Source organism: Octodon degus, unplaced genomic scaffold (assembly GCF_000260255.1).
Source record: "Octodon degus isolate 3935 unplaced genomic scaffold, OctDeg1.0 scaffold00052, whole genome shotgun sequence".
In the NCBI taxonomy this organism is placed as follows: domain Eukaryota; kingdom Metazoa; phylum Chordata; class Mammalia; order Rodentia; family Octodontidae; genus Octodon; species Octodon degus.
This window is the reverse complement of record NW_004524628.1, coordinates 13,359,910-13,373,381: the sequence shown is the minus strand read 5'-3', so window position 1 is coordinate 13,373,381 and position 13,472 is coordinate 13,359,910. Positions and strand designations below refer to the sequence as shown.

General features: G+C 42.1%; 1 protein-coding gene across 1 annotated transcript in view; it reads right to left on the bottom strand.

Annotated features, from left to right (window-relative positions):
* Window positions 1-10,044: 10,044 nt before the first annotated feature.
* The window catches only part of Sowahc (sosondowah ankyrin repeat domain family member C), a 4,081-nt gene continuing 653 nt past the window's right edge, over window positions 10,045-13,472 (bottom strand). The window contains exon 2 of the mRNA XM_004633276.2: window positions 10,045-13,469. Coding sequence (XP_004633333.1) covers window positions 12,618-13,469 — 852 coding nt within the window. The 3' untranslated portion in view covers window positions 10,045-12,617. The remainder of the gene's footprint in view (window positions 13,470-13,472) is intronic.

Below are 13,472 nucleotides of genomic sequence, written 5' to 3'. Positions count from 1 at the left end.
AAGTTATAGATCATTAAGGATCAAAAGCTACTCTTTCTACACTTTACAATGGCACATAATCAGTTTTGAGTTTCTTTATAAGTTTGTATCACACACTTCAATTACCATCTCTACTTGTTGCTAGGTGCTGGCGAATGGTAAAATGGCAAACCTGCTAGCAAGGGAGTATTTTACCATCCAGAGATGGCCATAACTCTCCTATTTCTTCACAGATATCCATTTGTAGCTGTAACATTATGCTACATCCAAGTAATTAGTTGTATAGTAAACACTGGTTATTTTTGTATGCTGTTCTGAGCCACCTTCCTATGTTCATTCTCTCTTCATTGTTAACATTATAAATCATTAGAATTGATTGTGTAGTCAATATTCTTTTGATTTACCACGTACATGTACCAATACACACGGCCCCACTCAAAGCTCACACCTTCCATGTGAGTTGATTTAGTTTTTTCTGAACATAATTCCTTAGCGGCCAATCACTTTGGAGGCAAAGTCAACTTTTATTTGTCTGAGAATATTTTTCTTCTGTTCCCCCCGGGAGCCCCTGCAAGCTTTACTTTCAAGGACGGCTGGCTACAGTAACAATAACAACAGTTATTGTTGCCCATGTGTTGATGTTGAACACTTCCTGGCCTTCAAGCCCTTATTGCTGTTATGAAAAGACTCATCTTTGGTCTCAGTCTGATCATTCCTTTTTAGCGATAATCTATCATTTTGCAATGGCTTGCTTCGATATTTTCCTTTTACAGTTGCTGTTTTATTATGAGCGCTCTAAGGACAGGGCTCCATCCAAGGGCAGGTCTCCTTCTCGGGACAGGTTTCTATCTAGTTGCAGGTTTCCACTTGCTTACCCTGCTTGTAATAGTTGGATGTCCAGATCAGTGATCGATTAGGGAAAGTTCTTAGCTATTATGTCTTTTTAAACTTTTTAAAAAAATATTTATTTATTTTTTTTTGTGTGTGGCCAGCTCAGCCCACCAGGGGGCGGGGCTGGCTGGCATGTGGTGCTGGGGGATTGGACCGCGGTCCCTGTGCTTTGCTTACCTTGTTCTAAGTAGGTGCTTTAGACCACTGAGTCTTCTCACCAGTCCCCAGCTATTATGTCTTTGAATATTGTTTTGCCTCCCTATTCTCTTCTACTGAAATATCAAATGTATATATTTTGATTTAATCTTATTCTTTATGTGTCTTAACTTTTTTCATATGTGACATGATCAAAATTACAGTGAATGTTTAAAGTTTTAAAAAATTATTACAGCAAAGGGAACATTGCCATTAATTCCTCTAAAATGCTCTCCCTTACTTTGAACCTAATTACTACTCTTGCCACTTTCTGAAGCAGTTCAAAAACTCCTTTCATGGGTGTTGTTATTGAATTGTGATGGTTGCCTCTGTGTTCTGAATCCATTAAAAACGTTTACTTTTCTGCGTCATTTTGACTTTGGAGAAGAAGTAGAAGTGGCATAGTTCCAAAATCTGAGGAATCAGGCAGATAAGGACACATCATCATGTTTTTATGATCCCTTTCTGCTGGATGGAATGAGGCAACAGCATTTACTGTAATTGTGATCACACCTTGTAAAGACACTCATGAAAGAGAACTTCCAGAAGTGCTTCAGAAAGTGACAGGAGCAATGGGATACACATGTCTGAAGTGATGAGCAGCATTACCAATTAATGGCAATGTGTTTTTTACTATAATAAATGTTTGAACATAAACATTCACCATATATTTTGATCACACCTTTGTATTAAAAAAAATCTCTGAGTTGCATTCTGGATAATTTCTTCAGATATATCTTCCAGTTGACTTTTTCTTCTTCTGAGATGCCCAGTCTAGTGTTTAGCCTATTAAGTTTGTTTTTTTCCCCTTTGTATAAATTTTAAAAATTATTTTTGAATAAGCATTACCAACTTCCATTCTCTTGTCCCTGCTCACATTTTTGTACTGAATGATGGGAGAGGAATGCAAGAAATTCCATACCTTGAAAACCCCACAGTACAATATGCAAATAGGCAGGTAGAGAAACCAAATTCCAGTGCCTCAGGGAAAGTGGCAGCGAACAGATACTGTCCAAACCAGCTCGTTTACCAAAGGCTTCTGCAGAAGGGAACCGGCTCCAAGCAGCCCCTGGCTCACTAGACAGTCCACGTGCTCTTCTCCGCGCTGCACGATCTCTGCTCTTCCTCAACTTGACTTTCAAGGTGATTAATGCAAATCCGTTCTTTACCACATGATGAGACTTAAGTGCTCACTAACTTTTTGAAAATTGACCTAAGTTGTGAAATTTGTCTGTCTCTTATTTTGAATCATTAGCTCATTTTCCACTTTATTTATTTTTGTGTATTTAGTAAAGGGTCTACAGGGTCTCACTATATGGATTGGACTCATAGTGATTGTCCTGTTTTCAGCCTCCCAAATGCTGGGATTACAGGCATGCGTCACCACACCCAGTCTCAGCCACCTCTCAGCATGCCCCGGGCGGCTCTCTGCCTAAGCAGGCGCTTTTTTTTAAACCTCATTTTTGGCCTGGCCCCAGGTTCATTCTCTGCCATAGGAAAATCATCTGGATCTTTTTTTATTTTCTTGTCTTGGCTTTACTTTGAGGAGACAGGGGAGTGGATAGCTGCTCTTCTGCACTGGGTGGCCCAAGTTGGCTGTGCACTTCTGTGTACTAAGGTCTCCAGAGAGACCTACTCACATCTGAGATAGTCTCCACATTTCCACTTGACTGGCTAAAAGCAAAGCACATCCTGCTCAGCTTTGGCAATTGCTAGAGTAACAACGCAACTCAGGAAAGCACTGGTCATATGCTTCTGATCACAGTTTCACTGTAAAAGCTGTACCTACAGGGTCCTGAACACAAAGCATCAACACCACTTTCTTTTTTATTATTACTTTTTAAAATTTATTTATTTATTTATTTGTTAAAGGGTCTCACTATGCAACTCGGACTCATAGTGATCCTCCTGCCCCAGCCTCCTAAGTGCTAGGATTATAGGCACGCACCACCACACCCAACATAGGGCTGGCATGGCATGTGGTACTGGGGATTGAACCTGGACCCTTGTGCTTGCCAAGCAGGCACTTAGACTGCTGAGCTATCTCTGGAGCCCCACACTAGTTTCTTGTGGATTAGGACCATCACCCTCCTGGCATAGCAATATGCTTTTCAGCCAGGATGTATTATTTGCCATGTTTGGAGAGGCATAATAAATGTGTGTTCTTATTGTATATTTATCATTTTTTTCTTCTTTCTTTTTCTCTTCTGTTGTGATATGCTCGAGATTGAACCCAGGGCCTCACACATGCATGTATTCTGTCACTGAGCTGTATTTCTTTTTGATATTTGCAGGCTTTTAATTTTTTTTCCATAACATCTTTGAAGTTTATTGAGGTTCCATTTATGTACATTTTTATATACATGTTTAGGTAGCTACAATTTAATTTACTGTATGAACAGACCTGTGAAATCATTGCCATAACAAGATATGAACATTTACAGCAATTTAAAATACTTTGTTATCATTTGGAGGATAGATGACAACTTCCCTTACAGAGACTTATATCTAATGACAGATACATTACAAACATAGTTCAGAAGAGCAAGGAGAAATGAAATAAGGACTTGGTACTCTGCTGAAATACACAGGGCCTTTCTGTTACAGATTTCAAATTCATGAAATAAATAGTCTTGATCTTCTGTTTTGGATCTCATGCCCATTCCCACCGCTGGATCAACAAGCATAGCCAGATGATCAGGATTCCAAGATATAAATATGGCCACTAGTAGCCTGCCAACTGGGGCGTACTGAGGCATCTTTACATGAAGTAGAAATGTAAGCTGGAGTGCCACTGCAGGAGGCAATCGCTATAAGAATGTACAGGTTCTTCTGATTTGATGTGAAACTGTCTCATTGCTATCTGTTTATCAATAAAATTTTGAAAAAAATAAAATAAAATGATGCACACTTTAAAAAAAAAGAATGTACAGGTTAAAGAGACATTCACAGGCTTTCAATTTTATACAGGGACAGCACACATATTTGTATATATCATGACTTCAGAAGAGGAAATAGCCCCATCGTCAGAGAGAAGAACAAAAAGAAGCTATTACGTTGAATTTCTTTGTTTCCATACATTACATGTTTGGTAATGTTAGCAATTTCAGTCATCCATGTCCCTGTGTCTGCCTTGGACCCAGGATTGGATTCAAAACAACCGTATGTGATGGACAGGGTTATCACCTTTGATTTATAGATGAGTTACTAAAGCTCAAGATAAATCCCTTGCCCAAGGTTAGATAGCAATAAATGGCAGGTGAATTTTAAACAAAAAATAATGATCATTGTCTAGGCATCGATATCTTACATGAGTCAATTATGTTTAAGTAAAAATTTTAAAGTGTTACAATCAATACTAACTGGGGATCAGATCAAAGAGCACACCTCGAGTCACATTAGCCAATAGCCCACACCAGACCTTGAGTGGAAACCTGGAGGGCTGTCCCCAGACCTTTGGGATCTTGTTGACAGTCTTGCCAGAGGGGTTGCTAACGCAGGCAGAGTGGTCCAAAATGTGAAGAGAACAATGGTTGCAACAGAGGAATTTTCTGAAGGCATTAGTAATAACATGAATTACATTACTCTCCTGCTCCAAAACTGCTCAGAGGCACACACAGCATCCCCATAGGCAGCCTTCCACTGTTTCTTGCCGTGAGAGCCTGTGCATACATTAAATTAAATTTTAGCCACATAACCATGTATATACTATGTATTGAAGTCTTGATATTTGACTTGGTGCTACTGAGAGATAATGGAACCCAGAAGAGGTATGACCTCGTGGGAGGTTTTAGGTCATGGAATGATACAGTCAGACCTCAGCCTCTTCCTCTCTTTTGTTCTCTTGTTGCCACAGAGTGCACAACTTCTTCCACCTTATGTTCTGTCTTAACCACTTTCTTGTCACTGCGACACAACATTTGAAACCAGCAGCTTAAAGAAGGAGGCATTTATTTTGGTTCACAGTGCATAGAGGTTTCAGTGCATTGTCTTCTGGCTCCAAGGCAGTGACATGACAAAGACTACAGTGGGGCAGAAACTGCTCATAGCATGGTGACTGGGAAGCAGAGAGAGTCAAGGGAAGATCTGAGGAGAGAGATAAACCCCCTTCATGGCCTCAGTAATACACCTCTTTCAACCAGACCCTACCTTCTAAAAACGCACCAGCTATGAGCCCTGATGATCTAATGACTTTCTAAAAGCCCTGCCTACGAGTTTATGAAGATATTTAACACATCAAGACATAAAAACTGCAATGTTCCACCCCTGACCCCTAAAAGACTCATGGATATCCCTTTATGCAAAATGTGTTTAGTCCATCTGTAAAAGTTGTCACAGTTCTAACAGTTCTGGCATTGCTGAAAAGTCTAAGTTCAGAGCTTCCTCTGAGACTTAAGGCAAATTCTGTGAGCCTTGTAAAAATCAAAAAGAAGGTCAAACACTTCAATGCATAAGTAAACATTTCATTTCAAAAGGAAGATGAGGGGACTAGAAAGAAATTGAGCCAAAGCAAGACTGAGACCCAGCTGAGTAAACATTATATCCTATAGTTCTATGTCTAGCACCCAGAACAAGTTATGATGAGATTCATACTTCAAATGGCTTCTGTCACTATGTCTCTTCAGCACCATTTGCTAAAGCCCTGTGGCTTCTCCATGAGGCTAACTTTGTTCACAGTGTGTAGGTTTCCTTAGCAAACATTTTACGTTCCTGGCATCTTCAACTTCCTGGGTCTCCAGTACACTTTTGGCTTTACATTCAGAGTTTCACACCTGCCTTCGTAGGGGCAAATTGCCTAACCTCCCTGGCCTTCTTGAGATCTGAATTGAACCCTCTATGACTCCAAACTCTTGCATTCTGCATACACATGAGGCTAGCACCATATGGACGACGTCATGGTCTGATACCAGCTAGAACAGTATCTGGTCCTTTTGCATCTTGCAGGTGGTTACAAAGGATTCTGGGTGCCTGGATGGCTCCTGAATCCCAGATATTCTGGGTGACTCTTCTCCAACAGACTCTCCTGGGGCTCTTGTTTTGAAGCAAAGTCTTTTACTTTTGTGGACCAGGAGGCAGGGTCTTGCTTTTTCCTGACATGCCTTTCAGCCATTTTTCTTATTATTCTAATCCAAAGTACTTTTTTTTTTTTTTGTATTTAGTACAGGGTCTACAGGATCTCACTACATAGATTGGACTTGCAGTTATTCTCCTGTTTTCAGCCTCCCACGCACTGGGATCACAGGCACATGCCACCATGTCCAGTCTCAATTGCCATCTCAGCGCACCCCAGGGGGTGGGGCCGGCATGGCATGATAGGGATCCAATCCCAGCCATTGTGCTCTGCTTAAGCAGGTACTTTAGTCCACTGAACTCTCTGGCCAGCCCTAAAAGTGCTTCTTTTGAAAGCTAATCTTTTCAGCAACCAAATTTCCTCAGTTCCAGTTTTGCAGGCCCCAGTATTATTATAACAGCTTCCTTTCTGGGCAAACTCAAAACTTTTATAATCAGGCAGTTTTCTCTTGCGTCTCAACGTAGAGGTGGCTAAAAGCTCTACTAGTACACATGCCACAGCCTAAATGTTGGGCTGCTCTGAAATTTCCTGCACCAGAAGATATACTTCACCACCCTTGATCTCAGTCTCCCAGGAAGTCTCAGTGCATGAGCAAAATGTATCCAAGAGCATAACACATGTGGTCTGGAGCCCAGCTGCCAGTGGAGACTTTGTTTCCAACTGAAACAATTAAAACTTCCAGCGCCTGCTTCTTACCATTTTTATCTGCATTCTGGTCTTTTTAGCTCTGACCAGAATCTACCATCAGGCTAAGCTTACAGCATTTCAGGGCTTCTCCAGCCAGCATCTCCAACCCTTTCCAACTCTTCCCTTAATCACTTCCAAAGGCTCCTGAACCACATGGCCAAGTAGTAACGCAGCGCCAACCTCAGTTCTGTTGTGCCAAATCTGTTCTGTCATGCTCTTCTCCCTCAGACCCAATACACTACACCTACCTGCAATCTAAAGGAGGAAAATTTCAGTGTTCTGACTTACACTTGGTGGAGGCCTCAACCTGTACCTGGCTGGCTCCAAGGCAGAAGGGCATGGCACAAAGGTACGGTGTAGGAGAAGTTGCTCATGGTGTGGTGACAGGCAGTCAGAGAGAGTCAAGGAAGGAACTGAGGAGAGAGACAACCCTCCCAGGCCACACTCCACTGACCCACCTCTTTGACCAGACCCCGCCTCTTCATAGCACCCCAGATATCAACCCTCCCTGATTCAACTGCCTTCTAAAGTCTTTGTCTACAAGAATATGGGGCTCCTGGGAGACCTTTAGATATGAATCACAACATGCCTCCCCATGCTGTACTGGTTCATCAAGGCCCAAAGTAATGCTCTCACCAAAACTGAGAGCCAATAAACACTTCCTCTTTATGCACCTTTTTGCCTCAGGTCTCTGTTACAATGACAGAAAGACGATTAGAGACCTTCTAACCCTCTGAGGAAATACCCTAGAGAAAAGTTATTTCAAAATAATTTTACGAGATGAGCTGAGCTCTGGCATCCACTTTGTCTCAGCCTCAGACCACCTCCCCTGACCCTCCCCTGATACTGGATATTTATTTCCTGAGTACCTGCTCTGTGCTCTGTGCAAAACATATGACCTAAAACCCACAATGAACACATTGCTAAGCTAAGCAGCAAGCAAAACAACTTGTAGATAAGCTAAAATTGGACCATACTAACAAACTCCTGGAAAATGTAAACCTTGTGCCATTTTTGTAAAATTCCAAAATGAGGTAATGTGGTCACCATGGCTACTTGTAAAGGTATAAAAACCCAGTAAAAAATTCTCTGGTGGTCGACATTCCCTGATCGTCATCCTGCTGGCAATAAAAGCCTCATTTGTTCCCATTTTTTGTCTCTCATGAGGGTTTATCTCCCTGAATTTTGCTGCAACAAAACTACACTTCACTTCCCTATGAATTAAGTTACCATTTAAGTAGTAAGTCATCAATTAAGTAGTAAGTCATTTGTACACCTTCAGTACTCAGGATATACAAGGACAGTTAGATTAAGTTCTCTGAGGGTTTATGTACTTCAGTCAGCTTGTAAGGTAAAATTTTCTTATACTCAGGGCTGGTGGGATAGCTCAGCAGACTAGGTGCCTGCTCAGGCAAGCACAGGGACCAGGGTTCAATACCTGGCACCACAAACCACACTGGCTACTAAGTCCAGGCCTGGTGTTTGGGGAGGCTGAAAATAGGATCACTATTAAGTCCGAGCTGCCTAGTGAGACCCTGCACAAACACTTTCTTAAAATCCACTTTTTCTTGAAAACTTCTTAAATGGCTCACAAAATAAAATCTTAATAAAGCTGATTTTAACTCCCTTTAAGATAGAAATAAATTAGTTATTTTGGCTGAGCTGCTGATGAAGTGGGTTTGAGTACAGCACAGCTCTTGAAATTTTTGGGGTGAAAGGAGGTGGAAGATGAAGAAATAAAGACTAGAGTCAAAATGCAGAAAGCTGAAGTCAGCTGGAGCCTCCACTCCTGATGGGAAAAAAGAACTTTCCAACCACCTAAGCATGTTTATTTATACATTCAGCAGGCTGACGTCATGTGACACCCCACTGCCTAGGAACCTGTGTGCTTGGCTTGCCTTTGGTACCTGGTGTTTTCAGGACAGGAACAGCTTGTTCATGTGGTTCACCTCTGGCATGCATTCTTCTGGGAACTGGTCTTGCTCCAGTCCCACATGTGGAACTGAGTGCCCGCTTCGGTAGCTCCCCACACGTTTGTATTTAGGAACTGTGTTGCATGAAAAATATTTACCTTTATTCACTTAGCATAAATGCATGGTTTCATTACCCGAATTACACAGTGCTATGAAATAGTAAGTGCTGGGGGTGGGGAGATAGCTCAGAGGCATCAGCATCTACCTGGCAAACACAAGGATCAGAGTTCAATTCTGGTTTCACATCCCACACCAGCCTGGCACATGCTGAGCATACTGTGTCTGCCCCCAAACCCCCAGTGCACTGTGCCAAACCCGGAACCAGGTGTTGTGGCATAGGCCTGTAATCCCAGCACTCGAGGTTGGGACAGGAGGATCACTGCACATTTGAGACCAACCTGGGCTTCTGAAACTGTCTCACTGCTGTTTCTCAATAAAATTAATATTAAAAAAAAAGCACAAGGCTACCACAAACTGCATAGCGAGACCCTGTCTCAAAAGAAAAAAGAAACAGTGATTGTTTTCCATTTAAAGACTTTTTACACAGAATATCCTCAATGCATCAGGCACTGCTTCACAGGGAAACTTGCCACACACATCAGTGTGGAAAAGCAGGCAACTTATTAACAACACGTCAAGCTATTTCCTAAGATCAAGTGACACAGGGATCACGAGAAAAAAGTATGGTGACCTGAGAGTGGTATTCCTTTTTTCTTGGTACCAGAGATGAAATTCAGGACCTTGAGCTTGCCAGGTTGACACTTATGCCAATGAGCTATCTTCCCAGCCGTGAGAGTAGTATTCTTGAGGGAGAGGGGGGGCAGACACAGTATGCTCAGCATGTGCCAGGCTGGTGTGGGATGTGAAACCAGAATTGAACTCTGATCCTTGTGTTTGCCAGGTAGATGCTGATGCCTCTCAAGGCCTGGTCGGGGCGGGCTTACAGCACACCTGTGCACACGAGTACGCTGACATTTTTGGAAGGCAGCGGTGGAGCTACCACCATCTCTCCAAGTGGGTTCTTCCTTCACTGCTACGGAACTACCATAGTCTTGCCCAAAATGTGACAATCCAAGAGGAAGGACAGACTCCTAAGACCTTCCTTCAGGTCCTATGACCTTAACAGCCACCAGCCTCATTTCAAAGGGTTAAATACACTGAAACCTCAAGAAGCATTTTGTGGACATAACACAGAAGCACATGAGATGACTAAGGGACTACAGAAAGTTAAGACAACTCAGAGACACATTCTTGTATGAATAATTTATTTTGACAAAAATGCAGTTTAAAAACTGATTTTACATTCTCAAACTGTCAAATTTCCACTTACTTAAAGTGAGGGACAAAGCATCCTAGACTCAATTTCAGGTATGAATAAACTAGTACCAGATTTTTAAGCTATATAAGCTAGCTGCATTTTTCATAACATAAAAAGTCACATTCACTAGTTTCAAGAGTACCTATAAAGAACACATGGAGCTGTTTATGTAAAAAGTCACAGGTCAATAAACATCTAAGTGTTTGACATATGTTCATTAATGATAGGTCCAACTCTATGGATATCAAATTACACAAATCATTATTTAATAACTAATTGAAACATGAGGAATGTATAAGTAAGTAGCTAAAAATGCTACACTTGCTATACACAAGGACATCAAATAAGAATGGTACACAACTCTCCAGGAATGAATTTGGAAAATTTAAATTATTATCTTACCAGAAAAGTTAGAATCTTTAGTGTGAAAAAGTAACTCAATTTCCAAAGATCTAGAAAATTATAAATTTTGTCCAATTAATTACTAACATACAGTTTAGGAGATTAATACTGACCAATAGAACCCTCACATGGTTCTGAAAGGTTTACAGTTGCCTTAGTTCTACGCATCTATGAAATTAAAGATTCCTCAATGAGAAGCTGCAGCTTATTCTGCGCTACCCAGTAACATGCATACTCAGAACCAATGACTGCTTTTCACCCTCAACGAACCTATTTTAATTTACATTCAACTAGGCTAGTTTTCCACCTACATGTGTGAATAAAAGTGCTTTTCAAACGTTCATGGTCCATTTCCAAAACCCTAAAAATTAGACAAACAGACAATAGTTTACGTATTTTGTGAATTTCTCACCCCTCTTTAAGCAAATTCAATTGCCATGTAGGCAGTGCCATGGCAAACTTGTCACAAATTTCTGACTTGGGCAATTCAAGATCTAGGAACCTTGATACTGCGGTTCTGCACACTTCCTGTGCACAGGCTCGTGCATTCTGCAACTCACTCCTGTCTCTGGCAGGCTGTACTAGCAACTTTGGTGTCAGCACTGAGGAGACCCAAAAGATTTGAGAGAAGGACAGTGTCAAATTAACCCTCCAGAGACATATTTTAGCTTATTATAAAAGGACTTGAGGTACATGTTAGTAAAATTTGAACTATAAAACCAATTATAAAGCCAGTAGATACTTTAACACAAATAAAGAATCAAATGTAATTAACAGCCACTCTCTAAAGTCTTTACTTTTAAATGAGTGGTATTTTTCACTTATACACGAATGAATTGAGTAGCTAGCAGCATTTAAATACAGAAATAATTCTTTTTTTCTCTCTTTTCATTTTATAAAGTGCCATTTTAAACCAGATTTACCACCCAGCTTTTCAGTAATTACTACACAGCTCTTTGACTACATACAAAGAAACTGAAAGCTGGAAGATTTAGCATTTTAAACATTTGCAAAATGTTGTTGCAAAGCATAGAAACTATGAATGTATAAGGGAAATAAAATGTCTTAGAAGAATCATTGACTTAACAATTATTTCATAGCAGATGCTCAATAACATGCCATCTTTTGCAAACTTAACTTTAACCCTACAGTTTCTGTTAAGTAATTCTTCCAAAGCACCATTATAGTCTGCCAAATAGTCAAAGGGCATATGAGCCCCAGCATAAAAATCCTAGCAAATTTAAACTTTTACAATAGAAAAACAAGTTAATGACAATCAGAACAAGAGACAATATTTTATCTAATAGACTAAGTGTTTTTCTCTGTAAATAAAAGTTTGGGTAGTTATTAATAGTGGCCCGTAACACTTACTGCAGTAGTATCTGATAAACGGGTGGAAACCAGAGTATGGATTAACTCAAAAGTAAATGCTGCCTATTCCTTTAGTGATTACAACTGAAATTTTTTTTTTTTTAATAACTGAACCACTACTTACAATACAAACAGGATACCAACAGGATTCCCATTTTTATTTACATTATTTTCTAATTAGTATTAGAAAATAGTATTTTTGAAACTCATCTCAGACCTGACCTTCAGTAGTACCATAAAAAGCAAATGCAATTAGTAAAAAATGAAGTAGCATGAAGCTTTGTTCACACCTACAAATGCTACCAGTTTCATTACAATTTGTACTTTTTGTTGCTGTTGGAAAAGTAGCTACTCAGAAAAAGATACATAAAAGCGCACCATTGCTTCCTTTGGATGTACCCAGTAGTGGTTAAAGCAAAGAAACTCTCAATCAATTTTGTTCCCCAATTACATACTTCTAGTCCTCAGAAACAGGAGCTTCAAGTTAGACGGCTGGTGTGAGCAAGAGGCACAGATCAGTATCTGATGAACCACTTATAAAGAAACCCCCTTCCCTCGGAATGCTGGCCTGAAGGGGATTTCTCCCGACTCCTGCCAGCCCTTCACGTAAGGCACAACTGCGTCTGTTTTTCTCCTCTTTCTCCCTTACCCACACCTCGTATGCCATCCTGAGGACCGACAAACCTTAGCATTTCGGGAAAAAAACAAAACAAAAAAAAAACAAAGCTTTTTATCCAAACACGTTGGACTTGGGTCTTAACTTGAACGAGGATGAGTGGCCTCTAAAGGCCCGCTCCTCGTCCTCTTCCTCCAGCGGCTGCTCAGGGTCCCGCGAAGACAGTGTGCTGTGGATGACCTGGGTTTTGAAGCGGATCTTATTGAGTCTGGGTTTCACCCTCCCACTAGAGGTGCCTGAAGCTTTGCGATCCTTGGCTTTGCTGCCAGCCCACCCTTCAGCCAAGTGGTGGTGATCTCCATCCTCCAGGACGTGCGAGAGCTTGTAGGTGATGAGGTGTGCCGGGAGCACCTTCGACAGCCTCCAGCGCCCGCGCCCGCTGCCGGCAGCGTCGTCCGCCTCCTCCTCCTCGTCCAGGGCGCCCACTAGGCTCTTGATCTCCTCTGCGACGCTGACGCTCAAGTACTGGGAAGCCTTCCTCCCGCTGTAGTCCCTGATGTCCACGTCGGCATCGTAGGCCCCCACCAGCAGCTTCACCACCTCCACGTGCCCGTGCATGGCTGCCAGGTGCAAGGCGGTGTAGCCCCCGCTCGTGCGCGCGTTGATGTTCACCGGCAGCTGGTGCTTGCCGGCGAAGCTGACCAGCGTGGCCAGCAACTCCTGCCGACCGTGCTTGGCGGCCCAGTGCAGGCAGGTGAAGCCAGTGATGAAGTCGCGCTTGGCCAGCAGGCCGGGCTCGCAGGCCAGCAGCGCTTCCAGGCCGGCCCAGTGGCCGTCGGCGGCCGACATCATCCAGGCATGCTCCAGCGGGTCCAGCGCCACCGCGGCCCCACTGCCCTCCTCCTCTGTCGCCGAGGAGGCCACGGAGGCGCTGTCCGAGTCGCCCCTGCCGCGACCTCCCCCGCAGGC